This window comes from Aulonocara sp. 'chitande type north' Nkhata Bay, linkage group LG1, assembly GCF_057382095.1.
Source record: "Aulonocara sp. 'chitande type north' Nkhata Bay isolate Kocher_YH1m ecotype deep benthic linkage group LG1, A_spYH_male_GT1.1, whole genome shotgun sequence".
Lineage (NCBI taxonomy): Eukaryota > Metazoa > Chordata > Actinopteri > Cichliformes > Cichlidae > Aulonocara > Aulonocara sp. 'chitande type north' Nkhata Bay.
In genome coordinates this window covers 7,693,433-7,712,593 of record NC_141344.1, presented here as the reverse complement: position 1 = coordinate 7,712,593, position 19,161 = coordinate 7,693,433, and the positions used below count along the sequence as shown (strand labels likewise).

Below are 19,161 nucleotides of genomic sequence, written 5' to 3'. Positions count from 1 at the left end.
CTCTCACAGTTGAAGTGTACCTCTGGTGCAAATTACTGACCTCTGTCATCATTTTAGGTGGGGGAACTTGCACAATCGGTGGCTGACTAAATACTTTTTTGCCCCACTGTATATGCATATTTAAAAAGAGGGGGTTGGGTTCATAGTCTCCAGCTGTGCTTTTGATGCTGCTTAAAAGCTGCCTGTTCCCTATTGAAGCTCCATGATTAGGAGGTCAATACCCCAGCAGGTCACTTAGTTAAGTACTTATAACCAGCAGAGAGCACAGTCATACAGTGTGGCTGAAAGACATCCATTTGAGCACCGCTTTAAAACCACAGGTTTGTTTTTCTATATTAAGCTGGAGAGTCACTGCAATATTTCCTTTTTCCCATTTTAATTACTGTTGTTTTGAAAACTTAATGTCAGCAGGGTTAGTTTTATTGTGGGGCTTCTGTGTGCTCGTTTCCTCCCTTCTCCAGCAGATGTTTCACATCTCTGGCTTTTCACCTTCACCTTCACTCCCACCTCCTGCCGACATATTTGAAGTACTGGAACTGATCAGATCTGGTTGATCTGATCATTCAGATCTATGCTGTAATTTTCTTCTGTTTAAATAATTGAATTTCAAACACCAAGATTGAATATTCTAAGATTTGTGCTATTTATTTTGTCCCCTTTAAAGTGTTTTTCTTTGTTAGGAAATTATCAATCGCTTATAATGTTATTTACAAAGGTGGGTATTAACTTTGGTGGAATAAGGAGATTTTGGTGGGCTGCTTTAAGAAATCTGAGCACCTATTGTGTCAAAAAGCAGCAGAGTGGTATTCAGACTGAGGTAATTTCCCACTCGCCTCCAGCGATGGAGAGAAAACCATTTCTCCATTTGCTTCTCTTTTGTTCGTTGTGAAAATGTGGAACTTATTTCACACTAATACGTTTTCATTTTCACATGGAGTACAAACTCACAAATCCTCTGAGGTACCAATCCTTTCAATAGCACCAAGCCCTAATTTCCAATCTGGGCTCAGGATAAGAGATGAGTTTTTAATGGAGAAAATGTCATGCCTGCTGGCTTCCTCCCATCTACTACTCATTTACTTCAGTGACTCTGCTTTTTAAAACTGATACTGGCTGTGCATAGAAAAGCCTACACCCTTTACATTGTGCGCAGTCCTGGTTGTCTGAAGGTTACTGAAGGCTTTTTTTCTGGCTGTATGGCCTCTGGGCTATGTGGTTGTCTTTGAGCACATTTTGCCCCCTCACATTGTTAAGCATCAGTAGTGGCTTGCCAAACAGAGACCTTGCAATGTTGGGGTTGCTGGTTTGCCTCGCTGCTGTCCACCTGCTGATATCCGCCTGCGAGGAACATGGCCCGGAGGCTCCCATTTTATAAGAGAAGGAGGAGACACCTTTAACCCCGTTAAGCTCAGATCGTCACGACAGACTGCTCACGTTGGACGAGGCCAGTAAAAAGACTGCAACGGTGGCCAGATTAAGTGGGTTGAAATGTCCCATTATCCCTCCTCCATGTCAAGAAGCTGCAGTCCTACAGTGGAAAGCAGCTAATTCTGAACAATATCCCTATTTTTTGTTACTATTTCTCCTCCTCAGTGTCCTCAGATGACACATTGATGCTCTGTCACAAATCAGCCAATTGTCACTAAAACTGTACCTTTAAATGTATTAAGAAAATGTGTAGACAAATTGATGGTTTGGTTTATTTTATTTTATTTAGTTTATTGGCCAGTGGCAGTGTACAATAAATACCAGTTATAAGTTAAATTTCACCTGTAATTTCTGGTTGGAAGCATTTAATGGTGGAAAAACAAAATCCTGCGTACTAAAAGAGCCATGGCAATGCTGAACCCCAAGGCACAAACTTAGCATCTGCACCTGCTGATGATGCAGAATACATGAAAAAGGACAAACAGCATAGTTTTTACACTGACCAGGCTTTGTTTTTAGTACCATCCTGAACCTATTTAGCTGCTTAGCTTACACTGTGGTGTTTATTTCATTACGTATATTTTTATTTGTAATGTTCTAACAAAAAAGGGCTAATAGGAAATCCAGCTTACATGAGAAGACTGTTTATTCAAATTTCTTTTTTTTAAAGACTTTTGTTTTAGTTGTTGTTGTGATGATTATTATTGTATTAGATTTCTAAGCTGAATGTGCTTCTTTGTCTTGTTGTGCTGTTCTCTGATGGTGACTGTGCTCACACTGTTTTGCAGAAGTCCAGCTGCTCCTCCATGTTGTCTGCTTGTTTCTTTGTTAATGATGTGGTGTGTAACATTTCATCAGCAAACAAACATTACCATATTTAATTTGAGGCGTTAATGTAATTGCTGTAAACAACTGCGGTGCTAAGAAGATCAGGAGTCTCCGCACGCACTATTATTCACTCTTAAAATCTGGTATCCACTTGTCCAGAGTCTAGTTCACACCTGGTACTGCAGCCAATAAATGCATCTAAAGTGACAGACAGTGATTGAATTACACTGACTTGATGGTGTTAGATTGGTATCTATGGCTAAGTAGATGAACCAAGACATGTAGGCCACTGAGAAGAGGGCTGAGTTAGACTGCAGGCATCTGCAGGTGGATGATAATGTGCCCATTTCATGTTATAAACATGTCTTTTCTTTTTGTCTCTTTCTGTTTTTCCTTTTCCCTCCTAACGTTCCGTCTGCGTGCCTCTGCAGGGTCATTGTGTTATCACAGTACAGCTCAGTGATGACGAGCTGGCTGGTAGTGAGGAGGGCGTGGACTACTTCCTGCTGTTCGCTGGCAGTACACAGAGGCACCTGACCAGCACCCTGAGGAGCAGTCATGACACCTTGCAGGCTTTGTGTCCCGGTAAGCCATCGTACCCACAATGCCTTGCAGCTTACTAGCACCCAAAGGATGGCAGCTCCACCTACAGCATTTAATATTTGTTAGAGACTGTGTTTGCAGACACTTTTAAATAAGATTAGCCTGGATTATTAACAACTAAAGCTGATGCTCTATGAAAGTGCACCAGCTGTTTTATTTAGGAATGTTTTGTTAGTATCTCGTTGGGCCGCCTCATGCCTTAAGAACTGCTGACGTAAATTCATCAAGATGTTACGTCTGTGTCAGCAAATGGAGATTTTGGCTCACACTGGCATGACAGCATCACATAGTTACATCCGCGATACATTCCACCACATCCACACCACAAGTGCTCTGTTAGATTGAGATCTTGTGCCTGTGGAAACTATTTAAGTATGGTGAACTCATTGTCGTGTTCAAGGAACCAGTTGGAGCTGAGTTGATTTGAGCTTTCTGGCAGAACATCTTATCCTGCTGAAAAGAGCCTTCAGAAAAAGGTGTATGTTGTGGTCATAAAGGGATGGACAGCAACAAAACATGGGTAGGCTGTGGTGTTTGATGCTCAGCTGTTACTAAAGAGCCCTGAGTCTGCCAAGAAGAGCCCGAATCATTGATAAAAGGGAGGATGTTTGCTTTTGTTATGTTTACACCAATTCTGACCAGTTTCTTAACTGACAGGACTGGCACCCAGTTTGGCTCTCTGCTGCTATAGCCCATCTGCTTCAAGGTTTAATGCATTTCACATGCAGCGATGCTCTTTTGCCCAGAGAACTGCTGCTCGCTTTATATTTTACTTACCATTCTATATAAACCCTAGAGATGGTTTTGTGGGAAAATCCTAGTAGATCAACAGTTTCTGAAATAATCAGACCAGCCCATTTTGAACAACCATGTTCAAAATCACCTAAATCACCTTTCTGACACTCAGTTTGAACTTCAGCAGGTTGTCTTGACCATGTCTACATGCATAAATGCATTGAGTTGCATTTCCTCATGATTGACTAAGTAAATATTTGCATTAAGAAGCAACTGAACTTGTCTATCTAACAAAGTAAATGTATTTTATCCCCTTACTTGTCACTTTACTTTAGCACCTGTCCACTTTATTGTAATTCAGTACAGTATCAGCATTTACATACATGAAAGAGCACCCCCAGTAATTTAACCTCATTTCTAAACCTTTATAGCCATCATAAAAGTCGACTTTATGGCAGATCACTTGTATTGTATTTGTGTATTTGAGTCAAAACGTAGTAGCAGTGCTCCAGAAGAACTGAGGAAAAGTTTGAACATTATCTTAAAAGGTGGTTTTAAATTCTTCTGTATTCATCATGTGCTGCATCCCAAATTAATATTAAAAGAGGTGTTAAACCAGGAAGGAGAAAAAAAAGATTAATCATCTGCTACCGCTGTCCTCATTTTAAACTAATGTTTTGTTTTGGAGAAAGAGGAATCACTTCACTTTCTAGAGTCTATCCCATTTATCACTCCTCTTGGAGCTTTTCCCACTTTTTCTACTTGCAAAATGGAACATATTTGGTCTGAATTGATTTTCTGTGCTTTTTCTTGGAAAATAAACAAGAATCAACAGGAAACCTTGATAGAAAAAGTCAGAGATCTCTGCACATACAAAGTAGGTAGTCAAAACTGCAATGCAGCTGTGACCCTGTGACCAGAGTTCATGTTAATTGAATATTTTCAGTCACTGACTGATCAGAGCATAAGAGGAATCAGCTATGACATTAAGTTATTCCAGACCATCTGGGCTTTCGAAGAATAAATATTACATTATAAAAATCTCGAGCTCTTAGGGAACATCAGAGCTTACTGGAGGTCACATGTTCTGGATGTGGTAACAAGGGTTTATGCTACCAAAATGTTCATGTAATAAAATCTGGTCTTATGATATAAGAAATGTCACTGACGTCATTGCTTCCTTCAATGGTCCACGTTCCACAGAGGAAAATAAAAGTGGCAGGATTATAAACTGTGTTATCTTGGTACGAGTTCCACTAAATTAATGCTTAAAGTTGGGAGGGAGTTGGTGTCACTTTACCAGCAGATTAGCTTTGCTTCAATGCTTTCTCCATCAGGCCCTTCTGGGCTCTAAAGGGATCAACTAGGTCGCGGGATAGAGTTCCCAGGGGACCTGGGAAAATGACTGCAAACTCACTGAATCACTGCTTTGGATTAAGATATCTCTGATTCAAATAATATTTATCAAGCTGCCTAGTAGCCTTCTGACTGCGTTGGTAGCGACATACAACATTGACAAATTATAAAATATATGGATCTGTCGTTACAGAAAGTTTTCTCCCAGAACGAAGGGTATTGCAGACGTGCAAATGTGGCTGATCTTGTTGTAGAGCACACAGTGACGTGGAGTAGATTCCAGAAATTGTGTGTGAATTCATGCAATGCTTAATAACTACAAGTGGGAAATCAGTTTTGAAACTGGCTGTGTGTGTTGACATCTTGTTGGGAGTGGACAGATGGACCATGGCAGTGTTCCCTGACTTTCTCTTTGTTTTCTTCTTTTAGACAAAACTGAAAAAATGAGCAACTTTTCAATCTTATTTTGCCAAATTAACACATTTTAAAAAGCAATTGCTACAGTAACACAGAGGATGTCAAAACTGGGGTGGCACAGCAAGGTGAAAAATATAAAGTGAAATGAACTTGAATTAATATGATTGTTTTCTTGTTTTTTAGGGAAAATATGTAGGCTTTTTTTTTTCTTCAAAAAAGTATGTCTGTGCAGTTGCACTGATAACATGTACCCACATTTAGGAGAAATTAACAGTGAATCTTTTTTCATTGTAAATAACCGATGAAAAGTGAGGTGTGCGTTGTGTGTACTTTTTCCTGCTTCTGAAGTGGGCCGTGCCAAAAAAGAGCCACCGCAATAATATATCAAGTTGACCTCAACTCAAGTAACTTTGTTTTATGGCTTTCTACTCTGCTCGACTATACACTGTGGGGCAAAAGGAGGGGCTTTACACACCGTGTACACTTTACACATGGTGAAATCCAGAGCAGAGGAAGGAAGATAAAGTAGTCGGACTGTAAATGATACCAAAACGTAGTAGATTAAAAATGTTATATTTTTTAATTGATTTGACGGGCCTGTTGCTCTTCTCACCAGCTGAGGTAGGCTCCAGTTCCCTGTGACCCAGATTTGAATAAGTGGTTAAGAAAATGAACAAATGCATTAATGGATAAATTGATTTCTACTTAATATATTTCTCTATGGTTTCTTGGGGAGGAAAGTGGGTTCAGAGAGTGAGGTTGAGTTCCCATGTCGGGGGACAGGCACTGCCCCACTCCCTAAGCAATAGTTATGGAAACCACTGTGGACATTAGTGTGCTTTGTTCAGTCTTTGCGATGTGACTTGTGAGTAAATGGCTGTTAGTCAGAAGAATTTAACACATGTTCCATTAAGTGAAATAATATTGTGAATTTATTTGTATTAATTAGGATTTAAATCAGCATTGCAGCTCTGCACTCGTTTGTAGCTCATTACTGTGACAAAATTAGTTCACCATTTCATCCAAGTAGTGCTTCTAAAATGAGAAAAAATTCAATTAATGGAGTGATTAAATTGAATAAAGATACTTTTTTTAAAAGTTAAATTTAAGCTTGATTTCCTCTTATTAGAGCAGATTGAATTAAAGCAATATTTTGATTTATCTAAGAACAGTACAGGTGTTACTAATAACATTAACACCTGACTTGTTAATAATTTTTATTTAATTGTTCTGAGCCAGCATGGACTGTTGGTAATGTGAAATTGAGCTTACAGCACATATTATGTTGGGATCGCCGCATCATCACTTTCTGCGCCCGGTTTAACGCTCCATCATATTTGACCCATTTAACCATAGACTATATGTAAAAGATGAATGCTGCTAACCAGTGTCACCCGATATCCACAACATTAGTGTTTTAGATGGTGCCATCTCAAGCCTTGATTATATTTTCGGCATCCACAAACCCATTAGGGTCTGAGTGACATACAGTGGTGTGGACGTAGTTATGCTTGACTGTTTTTTCTTTTTGTGACTACGTGGACTCGTTCATAGGGTAACAAAACCCCAACAACTTTCATTCATCAAAAATTGAAATACAACCTTCTTATACCATTTTATGTTAATATTACATTGAATCAAAAATAGTGAGGTAAGGCTTACTGTTGCAAATAACTGCAGCTGCCTGTAACAGCACATCTTTAAATGAGTTTGTATTAGGGCTGTTCGATATAACCATATATATCGGATGACGATATAAAAACGTCTATCGTTTCATTTTACGATATCGTTTGTTTCGTGGTGTCGCAAAATAAACTCTTTACGGCAATATTTTTCATCGTTTTGATGGTCACTGTAGTGGCTATATTAATTTCTTAAAGTTCTCTCTTTCTCTTATATTTAATATAACCACACCACGGACGGACAAGCGCATGTTTTTATGCGTTGTCGTTAGCAACAACGACGGTAAAACCATCGCGTGTCCGCTTGTTTATGTTCCACATAAACCTTTCACAATAAAGCTCAAGATCCTGTTGAGACTTTTCAAAATAAACTGAATCACGTGAAAGGGCAGATTATTTACGGATGAGAAGTAAAAAAGAGCCGTCAGGTGCTAAAAAATAAACCTTAGACTCAAACGTTAGAACAGGCCTTTCCCCGCAGCACGCCGTGTAATAAATACTCACAAAGAAAACGGCGGCCGTTACAACTTATGTCTAAAAATGTGTCGTTTCATACATCTGTTAAAACACTCGACTCCAGCTACATGACGCGCAGCTGGAAACACTTCCCGCAAGTCGAGCTGCCCGAGATTCACAGAATTGACAAAAATGTTACATTTTTGTGATTTATATCGTTATCGGGACGATAGAATTCTTATATCGGGATATGAGATTTTGGTCATATCGCACAGCCCTAGTTTGTATACCCACTGTATAGTTGCTATGTAGTCAAAAAGTATGCATAGAGACCAAAATAGTTCTTGCCAGCCACTAGTGGCCACTCCAGAAAGTGTAGTTTTCTGGCACTACAGCGTTGACGATGTTTACTTTACTATTAGAGATACTGTCAGTGACCAATATTTCAATTGATTCAGCCTGCATAAGCTGGGTCTCACAACAAGAAAACGCTCAAAACTGAACACAATTCAGCAGATGAGTTTAAAAATTTTGCGTAGAAATATCGTTTATGCATTTTATACCTCATGCAGTGAATCTATTTTAAACCTGCGACATGAACTGTGCAAGTAGCCAATATTGCTGCGATGATTTGTGATAGTTGTGTGGGCTGCATCAACAGAAATATATATACTCTGTAACTGAAGTAACTAAAGTTAATTTCCGCAAGACTGGCATCTGAGGACATCTTAGACCCTACAGTTAGCTGGCATTGTACATCAATAAAGTATAAATAATTAGTTCAAGCAACTAGTGTTTTAGCTAGGGCAATAATTTTTTATTGTTTAGTTGAAATATTGTTGTATTGTTATTATTTAAGCTCATATGACTTGAGTTTATAGCAAGGCCAGTCATCTATAGCCGAAATGGGTTAATCCTAACAAAGAAACGTTTAATCTCATACACTGAAAATACACAATATAATCTATTTGTCGTTGTGAAAAATGCTGTACACTATGGTACTGTCCTCCACAGGTCAGTTCTCTGTAATCCCCTCTTTCTCTCTTCTCACCCTTGCTTTTTGTGTCTCTTGTAGCTCATGACTGCTGCGAAGTGGTGCTGGTCACCTTGTGCTCAGTCACCCGAGGTGTCCCCGAGGAGCCACAATCCCATCTGGTTCACGTGGCGCCATTGGCCGAGCATCAATTCAGCTTTGTTCAGGATTTGGCGTTTGACATGGCCCAGTTCCTGGTGAGCAGAAAGACGAGTCATTTCTATTCCTACTGCATGTCATCAGTTGAATAATAGAAATACAGAAGCTTGTCACAGGGCTGGAAAACAAAATTGGTTACCACTGGTTACAAGTAATACAGCTCTGTGTACAAAGTGACAGTTAAACAAAAAGATTGCCATGTTATTGTTTCTTTCCTGACAAGGCCTAATGTCTGACAGTTCTTGGCGTTCAATTAATGAATTCTTTTCAGCATAGTTTATCATCCCATAGAAATTTTATGAGTTTGCTTTTCTGAGGAGTAGGACAAGATAAAATAATTTTCTTGGGCACTCAAACTTAATGGAACATGTTCCAATTTATAAATCCGAACATGATTTTTTATTTATTTTTTGTCAAAACAGTGCATCCCCAAATCGAGCTTAGCGCTGATACACTCATGTGGATGTTTCTTCCTACATTAACATATTTCATTATTCAAAAGGCATTTGGTTAATGCTTTCATGCTGAGCGCTTTAAAATGAGTGCTCCCATTAGTCTACGGCTCACTTCAACCTCTATGAAACTCGACTCATCTCTGTAATCACCCTCCACACAGGTGAGCACTGTGGGCCGGGCTGATGGCCTCGATGGGGCGCTGTTGCTGGATGAGTGTCAGATTCCTCTGCAGGAGTGTGAGCGTCTGGATGAGAGTTTGGCACTGGCCCTACACCACCTCAAACTGCCTACAGGATGGAATTTACTGGGGAACAAACGATCCAACAGCACTGGTGAGTCTGGAGGGCAGTGGACCCTTTGAAACAGGCAGAATGTCTCTGCACTGATGCAGGAACATACTGACAAATTATGGTTGTATAACACATACTGACACACATGACCCTGCTGTTTGTGTGTTTGTTTATCTGGCTCCTTTTATGTTGTTGAGCAGATATCAGCAGACTAGGAAGACTGAGGATTATTTTTTGGCATTTTCAGAGAGACACTGTAATTACTGGTCAAAACAACAAGACTTTGTTACTGATTAGTTCAGATGAGTGCATGGATGCAACAAGCTGTTTACTGTCTCCACGTTGTGTGGGTATGTGTGTGCTTTGCAGCATGCGTTACTGAAAGTGACTTCCATTTAACTTCTATCTTTATAGACAAATCTGGTGGATGATTTATATATTGCACTCTCACTCTGGAACACCACCTCCATTACTGCAACGGCAGAGTGGAACTGAACACATTTTACATTACGACAGCGGGAGCACTGATGTTTGGGTTAATCACAGTCGGCTGTCGCCCCTTCTGACAGATGAACTTAGCCTGTGCAACTGTAGAAGTTATCCAGTCTCACAACGCTAGTCTGAAATTGGTTATGACACAGCTTTTGGGAAAGAAATAACATTAAGGTACCGCTTCTGTCTGACCTTCACAGTCTGTAAATTTAAATTGGCTACCTAAACCCAGCAGGAATCATTTCAGCTCCTAGCTTAAAATTTAAATCACTAAACTGTTCGTTCATTTTAAACACAAGAAATCCATCATTTTATAAAAATTGGAAATGTGTGACACTATGAAAGTTTAAATGTACTACTAACTTAGAGGTATCTGTGGTCGCAGCTTATCTCTGTAGAACGATCACTCCCTCTTCAGCAGTTTATGGTTAATCTTTTCTTGGCACTTTGCTTTAAATGTGACTTTGCTTGTGACATTTGCCTTCCACTGTTCTCCCAAATTTCTGTTATTATTAACTTGCTGTTGTGGAGCTTATATATGCGACCTGAGACCATATCAGACATGTTTCCGCATAAATGCAACCACAGTATTATACCAGCTGTTGTTGAATCTGGCATTCCATTTTCATCTGAACCACATAGCTGTAAAGTTTTTTGATTTGCTCTTGCTGTGCTGAAACAGTGGTATCATCTGTCCCATGACAGTTGTATAAACACCTAGAAAATTGTCCAGAACCCCCTTTGTTGTAGTTCATGCTGTATTACGTCTCTTATTTTGCCCCGAGGACACATGCATAAACACTCACAGACCCACAAAGTGAAAACAATACTGACTAATCCATCAGCTGATAACACGGCTACAACAGAATAAAAAGGGCAATTGTGGAACTCTCTGTGGGTGGAGATGAGGATGGACTTTTGGTCAGAGATGCGAAGGAGGCAGTACTGTATGTTCCAGTTATTTTTCCTGGAGTACAAAAAGAGATATTGGCTGTTTATTGTGGAAGTTTGGTTTAGATGTTTGCTAGTGCGATCTACATGGACGGTGCTCACAGATAATATCAGGGGAGGATTTGAAACAGCTGTGCGCAGAATTTGACTTGAGGCAGCAGAAAGAACCTGCTGTCGGACATGGCAGGAGGTGAGCCTGAGGTCTGGAATTGATGGACAGAGATTTCAACACCATTGCTTACTTGCCAACTAGAGGGTTGTGTATTTAAGGGTTGAAACACCCAGTGAAGATTTGGTACCACTTGACACCATCCTCTTCAGCTGCACATACTGAAGTAGTGGCATCTTGATTTTATGCAGTAAGTGATGATATCATCAGTTAAAAATCCAATGCAGAAGTGCAAATCTAGCTTTGACCAGACTTGCTGTCAAAATACACATTTTTCAGGTAGCAGAGAAATTTGATCAACAAATTGGCTAATATATGGATGTAAACCATTTTTACTCAAAAGATGAATTCCTGATAGTTTGTCTTAAATCTTCCATTGACTTGACACTGCCAGGTAGTGTCTTTAATAATGTTGTGTATTTTCTTTGTGCTAATGTCAATGTGGTCACAGCAGATGAAGTCTTATTCATCCACTGAAGAGTGTTTGAGGAGGAGCATTTCCTAGATACAAATAATGTTTTAGGTGCTTTTTGAAGAGGATTTGGGAATTAAAAATCCAAGACCTCCAAGGCATTTTAAAAAAAAAATTACTTAAAGGCACTCAAACGCCTTTATTCTCTTGACATGGTCATATTCAACCTAAAAATGATCAGGTATTGGGTAGTTAAAACCAGTTTTATTCACAAATAAAGGGTTTAATGCTGAACATTTTTTTGTAGAAATATGAGTATGCCATAAGAATAATGGCAATTTAAATTTTCTACATATTTATTGTGGTCTCTCAGTTTAAACTGTGATCTCAGGAGTATATTTCTGGCTTAACAGCAACCACATCCACCTGCTTTTCACTCTTGAGTTTGAGAGGTGCAGCCAATCAGAAGAGGGCTGGTTTAAAGAGTGCAGAGGGAGCTCAAACGTTGTGTTTTAGACTGCGGATGAAGGCCCAATATAAAAATTTATTATTTTGTTTTTTGTCACTCATGCAAAGCTACTCTGGGAGAATCCAACAGTAAAAATCCTGGAGCTGCAAATGAGAATCATAGATGTGCTAAAAAGCTTAACATGAAAGCAATAAGCAATGAATATATAAAAATTATATATTCATTATTATTTATTTATATTTGGATATTTATTTTTAAGAGCTTAATAATATACGACAGGTGCTTTCAAAGTATCCCAAAATAAACATTTGCAACATACCATTTATGGCTTGATTGATACCAGAAGCCCTCGAGTTGCTTCAGTTTGTCATCACACTCTTTCTTCGGGGTGTCAGATGCATGTGAAGTGCCATTCTGACACAATCAAAGAGCAACTTCAGGTCTCTCACAGTGAGCTTATGCAGTTGAAAGCAACAGCTGACACCGTTACATCATCGCCTATGTGTGTTCATTTTATCTATAAGAAATATTTCTGTACTTGGATTATTCACACTGGTCTACAGCCTAAATGCTTGTGAAATAAATGTAATCACACTTTAGTAATTTGGCTCACTGAAAGTGAAAGTGACACTTAAAACTGGTTGGGTTGGCTCTAGTCTTCATGATATGCCACGAGGTTATGTCTAAGACTAAAAGTTATTTGTTTGAACAAAAATGATTGAAGCACATCTTTACTGGTGAATTTTGGCAAATAATTTCAGAAGGCCACTTATTTAAGCTTCCAATTTTGATTAAGTTTCTATGACTTATAGGTGTCAGGTATGAAATGTGGCAGATTTCAAATTGTTTATTAGCTCTGTTTGACTTTTGGCCTCTGTTTTGACCTTGGATTTGACCTTCCTAGCAGCAGGACTGTAAAGTTGCATTTTTTTTTTTTTGCATCCCCTCTGTTTGTTCCCTGCATTGTAAAATAATTGAAAAAAGGTTTGTCATGGAGACATCCATAGACAGACATGTGGTGAAGATGATCAAACCAAAATGTCAACATTTTATAATATTTGGGCTAACTGATGCAAGCGACATTTCTCCATGTGACAACATCCCACCTAGGCCCAATATCTTGTCCTTGTCTTTCAAATATAATGGGTCATGTTTAGCTTTTCTCTATAGACCTTTGTTACATGATGAACAAAGGTGCTGTATTATCATATGAGGTGACCGTGTGCAAAATGTAAAGATAGTGAAAATAGTGGCTAGTCAGCTGTTTTAAATGGTCAAAATAAAGACGTAAACAGCAGGTTTGATCTCCAGAGCAGAAAACTCCAGAGTTAAAATAGAGTGCGTGTGTTCAAATACGTACATTGTATTTGAACACTGGTGTATTTACAGAACACGCCACTACACGGATTTATCTCTAACTCTGGTATTAGTATGAACAAATAGAGCTGAGTATCCCTTTGCTGAAGCCTGAGCACTTGAGGTAGTGAGAAACTGCTACATCTGTGGAAACAAACATACATTTTTATTAAAATCAAAGTGCCAATTTTCTCCAGTCATTGACTCTGACAACTTTAATCAGTTAAAGGAAGCCAAATGAGCCAATGCAGATGATAAACTCTGCGAGGTAATTGCTCTCTGTGAAACGGCATAAACAAGACTTTTGGGAGTAGTTAGAGCGCTGCCTCAGCCTCTGGCTATTTCTCAGATAATAGCTAATGGTTAAACTTGGATTTGGATATTAGACCAAACCAGAAGAGCTGGCAAGATTTTAGACAAAACTGACTGGAAAAAAGAAAAAGCTGGGAAGACTGGAGTAATGTGGAGTGGAGATCAGAAAAGCTCACACACTTCTTAAAATTTTGAGTTTGTTATTGTTCTAGGAAGAAAACTCGTCATATCAAAAATTAGCTTATCAGTATTGACCTTCATCCCGATTAGATCCGATCCACTTGTTACTGTGAAGTGTGTCAGAGCGCTTTAACGATGGACACACACGTACAGGCTCCTTTGCATTGAAGTCAGTTGTCATGTTGTTGATGTGGAAGGCGCCTTCATGCTGTGGTGAGTGATGTGTGCTCTAATAGGCTCTGCTTCACAATATGTCACAGCTTCAATACAAGACGCTCAGCGGTGCCGAGCCGCGGGGAGGGAAGAGGAGCGCGACTCGTCTCTCCATTTATCAGATCTGTCAGATGATGGATAGCATTAGACTATAGGTGGAGGTGACGGTGCTTCATCTCAGTCATCCTTCACGCTGTGGGCACGCAGCACTCGCTGCTCTAACTGTAGCCACCCATTTATTGTCGTCTGGGAACGTCACCTGGAAAAACTGCGCATATCATTAAAGATGGTTGACAGTTCCCAACTGATTCCTCGGTTTTGAACAGGTGCATTTAGTGTCAAATTATCTAAAGCCCGTGGGTTGTCAATCAGTGCCATTAAAGTAGATGACTCAATGATCTGTGGCCTTTAAATTCACTAAAGTCAACTAACAGAACTGTTGCATAATGTATTAGTTGTTTACTTCATTCATCAATAAGACAAAGAGCCTGCAGCCCTGCTAACAATTCGGTTAGGCCCACCATTCTTCCTGATGTCAAAGGTGAGATAATAACACTTACATAGGTTGTATAATAAAAATTGTATTCAGTTTAGTTTAATGTTTTTGCATGCGAACTAGGGCCTGATACAGATATCAGCTGATGCCAATTTGTTAATTTATTTTTGTTTTTCCTCCCTTTGTGCCAGTGAAGCAAGGAAATCCTCACTATAGAAAAATAACTGACCCGTTTTAACCTCTTTCACCTTTTCATCACATTTAACCGCTAGCAAAATTAAGGTTCAGTGCAGAAATTTGCTCATTACCACAAAGTCTTTCTAAGGTTAATGGGTATGTTTGTTTGTGTTTTTGTTTTGTTTTTTTACTGATGCTATTGGACAAATAAAATTCTGATCTGAAGATGGCGCTAGATGAAAATCAGGTGATAATATCCTGGCAAGTATTCTGACAGTTGTTAAATCATTTCACACGACCAAAGTCTGTATTCATTCTATGATTGTACCAGATTTTCTGCCTTGTAGTTTTTGAGAGCCACTATCAAGGCTAAAAATTGCTTTTGAATTTTGAGGATTTGCTGCTTTCCTCTGTTTTCTCTCCAAAGCTATCTACAAAAGTAAAATGTCACTTTTGGGTAAAGGATTTTTTTTTTGGCTCATTTCCCTGATGAATAACTATACCGAATAATTGGGGAATCAGCAAGAAGCCAGGATTTCTGCCAGGAAGCGGTGAAGCTGCTTTGTTGTGACCAATCATTCATTGAAGCCACATTGTGTTGGTGATTTCTGTCCCAGATCAGAAAGCTAAAATTGCATGTATATTCTAGCTGGCACTCATAATATGAAAATGACATGGCTGTTATGGCAGCCAGTTTTGAGGAACCGCAAACAAACCCAGCAGTAAAGCATTTCCTGCTGCTGTTGGCACCTCACATTCCACACCGGCCCAGCTCGGCCAAGTGGAGCATTAAATTTGACCAATTAGCTTGAGGTTGATCAGGGCAGGCTTGTTCATAAAGGCCCACAGTAAATGGACTGAAACCTCTCATCAGCAGACACAACCAGCATTGTGAATGTTGCCTAACGATTATTGTGATGCTGATAACACCAAGGAAAATGTGTTTTCTGCCCCTTTCCCTGTTCTCAAGCATTTGTTCTGCAGTTTATTTTTTCATTCTTTTCCAGCTGATCATATCTTGCTGTTAAAACCTACACTAGGCAGAGTAAAATAGTCCCAGAAGAAATCACAGAGGAGTTGGTATATAGAACATCCTGTTTGTGTCTAACCCAAAAGCCTTATATTTTATCTGTTTGTGCAAATAAATCTGATTTCCTGTACTGCGAACTGGAAGAAAATCCTCTGCTCATAGGCAGTGACAAATGAAAGCGAAAGAACAAAAACAATCTTCCTAATAAACAGTGCAGAAACACCGTCCAGAGAAATCTGGAAGCAGCAACAATACTTTTTGCTGCTATAAATAACCACAGACCAGTTGGGTGATAAACAAAAGCACTGTATATGCAGTTTACTGACTACATTAAAGACATCTGGGTACTGAAGTTGAACACCACATTTAAACTCGCAAGCTTGCAATGTTGTGTGGTGTTTTAGATTACCAGTTCTCACATATTATTACTTTTTTATTTCTCTCCAATGAGCTGCTTGTTCTGCTTTCCATTGACAATTTATCATTTATTGCACTTCAGGACTCGATTTCCCACTAACTTAAAACTAGGGCATCCTTATGTCAGCGTACCCTCTTAAATTGACAATAAATTTGCCAGTGGTTGGGCAGTAAAAGAGATTAATAATAACACAAAAGTTTGGGCAACTCCTGTAGACCCAGAAGTGTTTTCATAATCTTTTCCAATGAAGACAGAGAGAGAATTAATTACACAACTTGAAACGAGGAAATTTCTGGGATAGCCAACAGCCCTCAGCCGGCCTTTAGTACTGAAGAGAGCCTTGCTGGCAACCTGTTGCTTTAGCAGAAAGATGAAGTGTGTGTGTGTGTATGTGTGTCCATGAGTCTCTGTTAGTGTCTCTTTGAATGTGTGAAAGGGAGGATCTTGGTGTTTGATGGTGTTATTAGCAGTCTGACTGATATACTGGGCTAATAATGGACTTAAATTAAAAATGGGACTGTGGTGTGCTGGTATGTGGTTAACATCTGAAATGAAATGGTGTCTTTTGATTTATTCATAGAGCCATTACTGTTGTTGCTTTCATTTGTCCGATGATGCTTCAAAGGCTTTTCCGCATTCACTGAACATGTCAAAATCTTGATATGGTCTGTATTTTTCAGGCACACAGAAGACATGATTACAATTACACTCAGTCGGCATGCTGGGTTTGATCACAAAATGACAGTTATGTCCTGCAGATACCTGTACTGATCATCTGATGGACGTAGCAGGAAGGAGACAAGTTATGGTTTTATCAGTCTGTGAGTGTGCAAATGTCTGTTGTATGCTGGGTCATCATGGATCCTGAACTGGTTTAATTAGACTGCTCTGCAGTGTTGCCAGGCTGCCACAATTGATGGTATGTTGGCTGCTTTGCCACGATTTAGCTCCCTGGACCGCTGCGCTCTGTCACGCTCTCTCTTTTTGATTCTTTTGGTCTTTATTTGTCATCTTCTCTCTCTTCCTCAGATCTGAATCCTCAGGAGACTCTGCTGCATTTCTCAGCACGTCGAGGTCTCTTTCAGGTTACACACTTCTTGCTGCAGCAAGCTGGGGCAAGAGGAGCCCTTCGTTTGGCCAACAGGCAAGGCGACACCCCGTCCGCCGTTGCGGAATTACGAGGGCACAAATGCCTCCATGAGCTCCTCACAAAGTAAGCGCTTGTATTATTCTCAAAACATTCAGTTCAGGTTCACGTGAACGTCTCGTGTCATATGGCTATGCTTGAAAAAGATTTATTTGTCTAAACTGTCCTCACACTGTGTGACAGTGACATTAGACCTGAGGTTCAGTGAACATTGCCCTCTTCTCTGTACAAACAGTTCCATGTCAATATATCAGAGGGCAGATGGCGTGGTTCCTCCTTCTTTTATAGCAATGTTGTTTGTCTGTTGTCCTCACAGAACAATAGAAGTATTCAAAGAACATCACCACCAAGCCACGCAGCAGCCTAGCTTAGCACTTTCAGCTGCAGTCAGATAGTTGAGGGCAAATTGAAAAGTTGTGGGCTGCCAGTATTGTTCCAAGGAAATCTAAAGTGAAACTATTCTGCAACACAAAAGCCTCAGTCCTGTTTCCACTGTAGTACCTTTTCAGTCTCACTATGCGCAGCTCCACTTTAATCCAAACACACTGCAGTGCTCTCTCTGCAGTTTAATGGCATGGTGATGTATGTGTTTTGTTTAAAGTTGTCAAGTATTATCCTCTAATAATATCTTCCAGAGTCTAGTGAGGTCAAATTCTTTCATTCAAAATTAAAACTCAGAGGGGGGAAAAGGAGCGTTTGAGTGCATTGACTTAGACAGAGCTTAAAGTGGAAAGAGACTCCTTTTATGTCTTTGCAGAGGACGTTTCACTAAACTCAAAGTGAAGATGCCACACACTGAAGGAAAACTGCCACTTAGCGAGCTTCCTTGTTGCTAAGCTTGCACTGAAGCCAGTTTATGACCTCCATCTCGCTCTTTATGTGCTGGTAATTACATTTGCCTCATGAAAAGTGAAGTCACTTGTAGCCTTGGTTGGTGACCTCAGCTGCCGGGCCTCGGTGTTAAAGAAGTCCACCCAGGATTATGCAAACAGATCTGCCTTACTAGGAGGCGTCTCCCCTGTGCAGCACCAACATATGAAAAATGAAAAACTGCACGTACTTTACCGTCAACTCTTAAATTAAATGCAGCAGGGGGGAGAGATGTTTTCTCGGAAAGCTTATCAGTTAGGAGTGGCCTTTAAGTACGTGTATTTTACTACTGGAAAGAAAAGTATAACTTTTAGTGGACAGGATATGGCATCTGGAACTTTTAAAGTTTTACTAACATTTACTAACATCTAATCTCTGATTACTTGCTGACTACTGGAATAGACTTTCACAACCAGCCTTAGCCCATTTGAAGTTTAAGGATGTGAGTTACTGAAGAAAAACTGCACTCTGTGAATTGGCTGACATCACTGTTAAAACCTTTCCGTGTTAGCCAATGCAGACCCTTCCGGATGATCTAAGTGTTTATTTCACGGCAGGGCTGAGACCGATCCGGAGAAGGACGAAGAGTCTGTCGCTGTCCAGCAGGTCTCTGAAGACGTTCAGGTGTTTTGCCACCTTCCCAAACTGAACACACACACGTTGACACTGAGCATACACCCTGGGCGTGACACACCGTCCTTTCAGAAGAGTGTTGAGCAGCTGCTGCACTTGATTTGTCATCTTCATGCCAAGGTGAGTCATGCCACCTTCCTCTTTTAGCACGCTATCTGTGCTCACATTGGCTAAAACCAGGAGCTCTGCTGCTACTGAACATTGTTGGATTGTTTGTCTTTTCACTGACCTCATTTTTTAACCTTCAAACTTCATTTGTATAACCAGTGGAACACCTTATGCAATCATAGAGTCGGCGCTTGATAAGAACTGAAGAGCAGGTCTGTTGTTTCTTTTTCTTTTTTTTTTTAAAGAAGAGCTAACATTTTCTTTGTCTTGTTCCGTATTCTGCAG

General features: G+C 39.8%; 1 protein-coding gene across 6 annotated transcripts in view; it reads left to right on the top strand.

The window, feature by feature from the left end:
• Nucleotides 1-19,161, top strand: part of akap13a (A-kinase anchoring protein 13a) — a 122,712-nt gene that overhangs the window by 27,155 nt on the left and 76,396 nt on the right. For all 6 annotated transcript variants that reach the window (XM_086311527.1, XM_086311613.1, XM_086311788.1 and 3 more), the window contains exons 3-7: nt 2,688-2,841; nt 8,581-8,735; nt 9,314-9,485; nt 17,148-17,331; nt 18,693-18,888. In XM_086311527.1, the coding sequence (XP_086167653.1) occupies nt 2,688-2,841; nt 8,581-8,735; nt 9,314-9,485; nt 17,148-17,331; nt 18,693-18,888 (861 nt within the window). The remainder of the gene's footprint in view (nt 1-2,687; nt 2,842-8,580; nt 8,736-9,313; nt 9,486-17,147; nt 17,332-18,692; nt 18,889-19,161) is intronic.